This window comes from Triticum urartu, chromosome 6, assembly GCF_003073215.2.
Source record: "Triticum urartu cultivar G1812 chromosome 6, Tu2.1, whole genome shotgun sequence".
NCBI lineage: Eukaryota > Viridiplantae > Streptophyta > Magnoliopsida > Poales > Poaceae > Triticum > Triticum urartu.
Window position 1 is genome coordinate 567,058,153 of NC_053027.1, and position 4,534 is coordinate 567,062,686.

The 4,534-nt window shown below is 45.0% G+C and overlaps 1 protein-coding gene across 1 annotated transcript; it reads left to right on the forward strand.

The window, feature by feature from the left end:
• Nucleotides 1-1,888: 1,888 nt before the first annotated feature.
• Nucleotides 1,889-2,613, forward strand: LOC125515532 (probable histone H2AXb). The gene has a single exon (XM_048681031.1). It carries the CDS (start codon nt 1,996-1,998, stop codon nt 2,416-2,418), a length of 423 nt encoding a protein of 140 aa, XP_048536988.1. The 5' UTR covers nt 1,889-1,995; the 3' UTR covers nt 2,419-2,613.
• Nucleotides 2,614-4,534: the final 1,921 nt, after the last annotated feature.

The window sequence follows — 4,534 nt, forward strand, 5'->3', positions numbered from 1 at the left end:
GTTAAAAGTGATGGGTACTGATGGCTTCCCAGCAAGGTTCTATGAACATAATTGGGGAATCCTGAAAGAACAAGTTATTCTGACTGTTAAACTCTTCTTCGCGCCGGGTAAGATGCCACCCAACATCATCCATATAGCCATCGTCCTCATATCAAAAGTGGACCAACCAGCCAATCTAAAAGAATTACATCCCATCAGCCTATGTATTGTGTTACACAAAGTGATTGCGAAATGTTTAGCAAAGAAATTCTGACCAATCTTGGTAGAGTTTATATCTATCAAACAAAGTGCTTTTGTACCCAAGAGGTTAATTGCACCCCTTCTCCAAAACAAAGATAACATTTTCTGTTTTATCAGTCATGCACCCCTTGTCCAATTCAAACATCTCAAAAATACCTTCTCCCTCCTATAGTTTGAGAACAAAACAAGAGTATGTGGCAGCTGTATTCTCCTTACTTGTAATATACCAAATCTCAAAATGGTGATTTGGTTCCATGCAAATAGGATAGCGTAAGTAGGAGTGGATACAAAAGTGGAGGGGGCAAACTACCTTGTAGAGCAGCAGGAGCGACATCCTTCCGTGAAGGTGGCGCGCATGGAGGTGGGTGGAAGACGACCTTGGCTAGTGGAGTGACACGGAGAGGAGCGGTGAAGACGACACTCAAGACAGAGAAGGGGTGGGGGAGGAGAGAATGACGTTGGCGAACTTCAAGTGAGACGACGACAATGCGGTCGGGTAAGGGGGTGGGTGTGGAGAGGGGATGCACCTTGGGGAGGAGTAGCCATGGCCCAGGGATGACGATGGGGCGGGGAAGGATCAAGCAGCGGCAACCACAACAATCTAGGGCTACTACATGGTATACTATGCATGCATGGGTCACAACCGCTTACAGGTCGCGCTTAAGGAGGTGAGGGAGATGAGCACAGGGATGCTCTTCCTCCCTCGCTAGCTCGGCCGCTCCTGCTTATCTCTTCCATGATCGGCACTGCCGCCATGCTCCTCTCTGCCCTCTGTCTCTCTTATCAGGCCAGCGCAAGGAACATGATGGGTGGCAAACCGGCGACCACTCTAGACCCGGATCGATCAGAAGGAGATTCAATTTTTTTTCTCATGCGGGGAGAATTTTACACGTAGAAGGGGAGGAGTGGATGTAACCATCAAGACAACAACAATAACGACGACGATAGACTCCCCATTATTAGTAGAGATATGGACTTTTAAATTTTCAAGTTCAACTAAGTTTTTTTTTTGCATCTATAGATACTTAAAATAATACCACCTCTATCCCATAATTAGATGTTATTACAACAAATATAGAAGTACATTGGTTATTATAACATCTTATATTATGAGACGGAGGGAGTACTTAGTTATAGAAAATTATTATTCCCTCCGTCCCACAATATAAGAGCATTTCTAACACTACACCAATGTCGAAAACGTACTTATATTATGGGACGGAGGGAGTACCATATTTATATATTTATTTTGGACAAAGAACAAATTTTTTGCACATTGTAGCTCTGATGTTTGTTTTGCGGGTAGCTCTGATGTTCTATTGACACGAGAGGTTTGACATCCATAATTCCATATGCTGTTTCATTTTTATTTTGTGGTGAATAGGCTGTTTCCTTTGGGAGAGAAAAAAAAATGCTCGTGCGCGGATAACGAAAACGCAGAGGATTCCCTTCTCAACCCATTTTTCGAAAGTTTCGCGTCTCCCTCCAAATCCCGCGATCCGCGCCAAACCCAAATTCGTCTCCGTCCCGCACCGCCCAATCCGACGGCATCGCCACCCTCCACGTCACCGATCCGCGACCTCGCCCTCCCCACCAATCACGCGCGCCCACCCTCCACCATATAACCCACCCCCGCCCGCGCCAATCCACCACCAATCTCTCAGAGCATCCTCTGTCCCCCACAATCTCACCTACTCCGGCCATCTCTCCGGCGACCACCGCAGTACCACCCTACCTCCCCACCCAACCCTAGCGATGGCGACAGCAGCAGCCGGCGGCGGGAGGGGCAAGCCGAAGGGGAGCAAGTCGGTGTCGCGGTCGGTGAAGGCGGGCCTGCAGTTCCCGGTCGGCCGCGTCGCCCGGCACCTCAAGGTCGGCCGCTACGCGAAGCGCGTGGGCGCGGGCGCCCCCGTCTACCTCTGCGCCGTGCTCGAGTACCTCGCCGCCGAGGCGCTGGAGCTGGCGGGCAACGCGGCGCGCGACAACAAGAAGACCCGGATCTCGCCGCGCCACATCCAGCTCGCCGTCCGCAACGACGAGGAGCTCAGCCGGCTGCTCGGCGGCGTCACCATCGCCGCCGGCGGCGTCCTGCCCAACATCCACTCCGTGCTCCTCCCCAAGAAGGTCGGCAAGGGCGCCGGCACCGGCGGGTCCGCTTCCCAGTCCCAGGAGTTTTAGAGTACCAGAGATCTGAGTATGGCGTGGTGATGGTTTTAGGTTGGTAGATTAGTTCTTCTTGGCCAATGTTCTTGTTGGTGCGTGTATCGAGGGTGGATCTGGTTGGAATGGAGTGCTTGCAATCTGGTTCTTGTCTGCTGCCTGTGATTTGTCCATGGTAGTAATCTGAATGAAACGGATTTTGTTTTGCTCTGACAGTGATTCATCATGCTTTTTGAATTCACGAGCCCTCTTGTTGATCTGGTTTGGATGGGGTGAAATCTAGTTCCTTTTGCTGGTTATGATGTTAATCTGAATGAAACCGAAATGCTAGTTGCTAGTCTGACGAATGAATGGTGCAGCACTTGCTGCTTGCAGGCTATTATGAATGTTTCCCATGTTCAGCAGCTTGGTTCTTTTGCCCTGACAGCGCGAAATCCCTCTTGTGGATGGATTCAATCCAAGGTCCACCAAAACCTATGACCGCAGATTGTTACACAACATTTTTGTTCTTTAAGTTGCACCCAGGTACAACCTTCATCTATACAGATTGTTTCTTGAAGAACGAACAATATGTTTACTGAAGAACGAACACTCTGTTTACTGAAGAATGAACACTCTGTTTACTGAAGAGTGCACTCTGTTTGCTGAAGAACAAACACTCTGTCTCCTGAAGAACGAACACTCTGTCTCCTGAAGAACGAACACTCTGTTTACTGAAAAACTCTGTATGGAGGCTTTCCTTTCTTCGCTTTCTCCAAATCTACTTTCAACTCAACCCTCTAGGCACGGGGAAAAGTTTACAGGGAACATAAATTTTTGAGCACCCAACAACCAACCTTTAGTTCATCAACCTTTTCATTCAAGTTTGTCATCTGGGAACTGGGACAACACTCCCAGGTTGCAGATTGTAAAAACCCGAGTAAATGAGTCAATAATAGTCATGATGCAAATTCGTTTTCCTTGAGTGACATATTTGACCTCTTTGTTTGCTCGCTGATAGACGGATAACACCTCTTCCTTGGTCCTCGAGGTCATTGAGATGCTCATCAACAACAGTAACAAGCAGAATAAGTGTTTCATCTATGTCTGTATCACTGTATGTACACATTCGTATACCGTCTGTCAGAACATTGTAGATCGAAGTTTGGCCATTAGACGAGAAGATTATATTGTAGTATTGTTCCTTTTATGCTCGGAAGTATAGTGTAGTTTAGGTGCAAGTGTATTTCTATTTATAGAACTGAAAGGATGGATCACACATAACATGGTGCTTGTTTATTCTCTGTTCCCATTTTACATTCAGCTTTTATCCTATGGCTATATGAAGAGAAGAATCTCGTGTAAATGAGTGTTTGCATATGTTGGTGGAAATTGTGTTTATCCAATCTCGTGATCGAGGTGGTGGAATCGACTGGTGGTCCATATCAAAGTCTATCCCAATGGACTAGGAAACAAAAAAAAGGTTTAGCCCAATGGGATTTTTTAATGCCAGGAACCAATAATCCAGTTAAGATTAACTTACAATAATCTGAACTTTGATAAATCCCTTGTGTCAATCTTATTCCTAGATTCTCCACACACTCCTTGCTCTTCAAAATCCCCAAATCATGACTATTATTGTGAAATCTCCGCAACAATGAATAAATAAAAATAGAAACATGAAAAATACAAGAAAACGGAAAAATGTACCTTGACACATTGTGTATTTCAGAAAATGTTCAGTGTATTTGAGAAATTGTTCAATGATTTTCAGAAAATGTTCATTGAATATTCAACGAAATTCCTTTGTGATTTTGAAAATATCATTCATCTCGTATTATAAAAATCTTCATCGTGTTATGTTTAAAAACATGAGAACATTTCTTAGTACACTACAAACATTTTTTAGATACACGATGAACATTTTTTGAAATATAGGATGCACAATTTTAAAATATCTGATGAAAATTTGTGAGTACATTTTTCTTATTTCCACAAATACCTAGTTCTTGATCTTGGTGGTGCTACCCAATTAATGTTCTATAACCATGCCTTTTCACCTAATTTCTTTAGCCATGGATCCTATAATTTATGCGAACATGGCAAGGGTGACTTCAATAAGGGAACGTGATGCTAGGAGAAGTTCACAAGAGCC

Excerpts from the sequence above, each read along its gene's own strand:
- LOC125515532 (XM_048681031.1), top strand. The coding sequence starts at position 1,996 with ATGGCGACAGCAGCAGCCGGCGGCGGGAGGGGCAAGCCGAAGGGGAGC.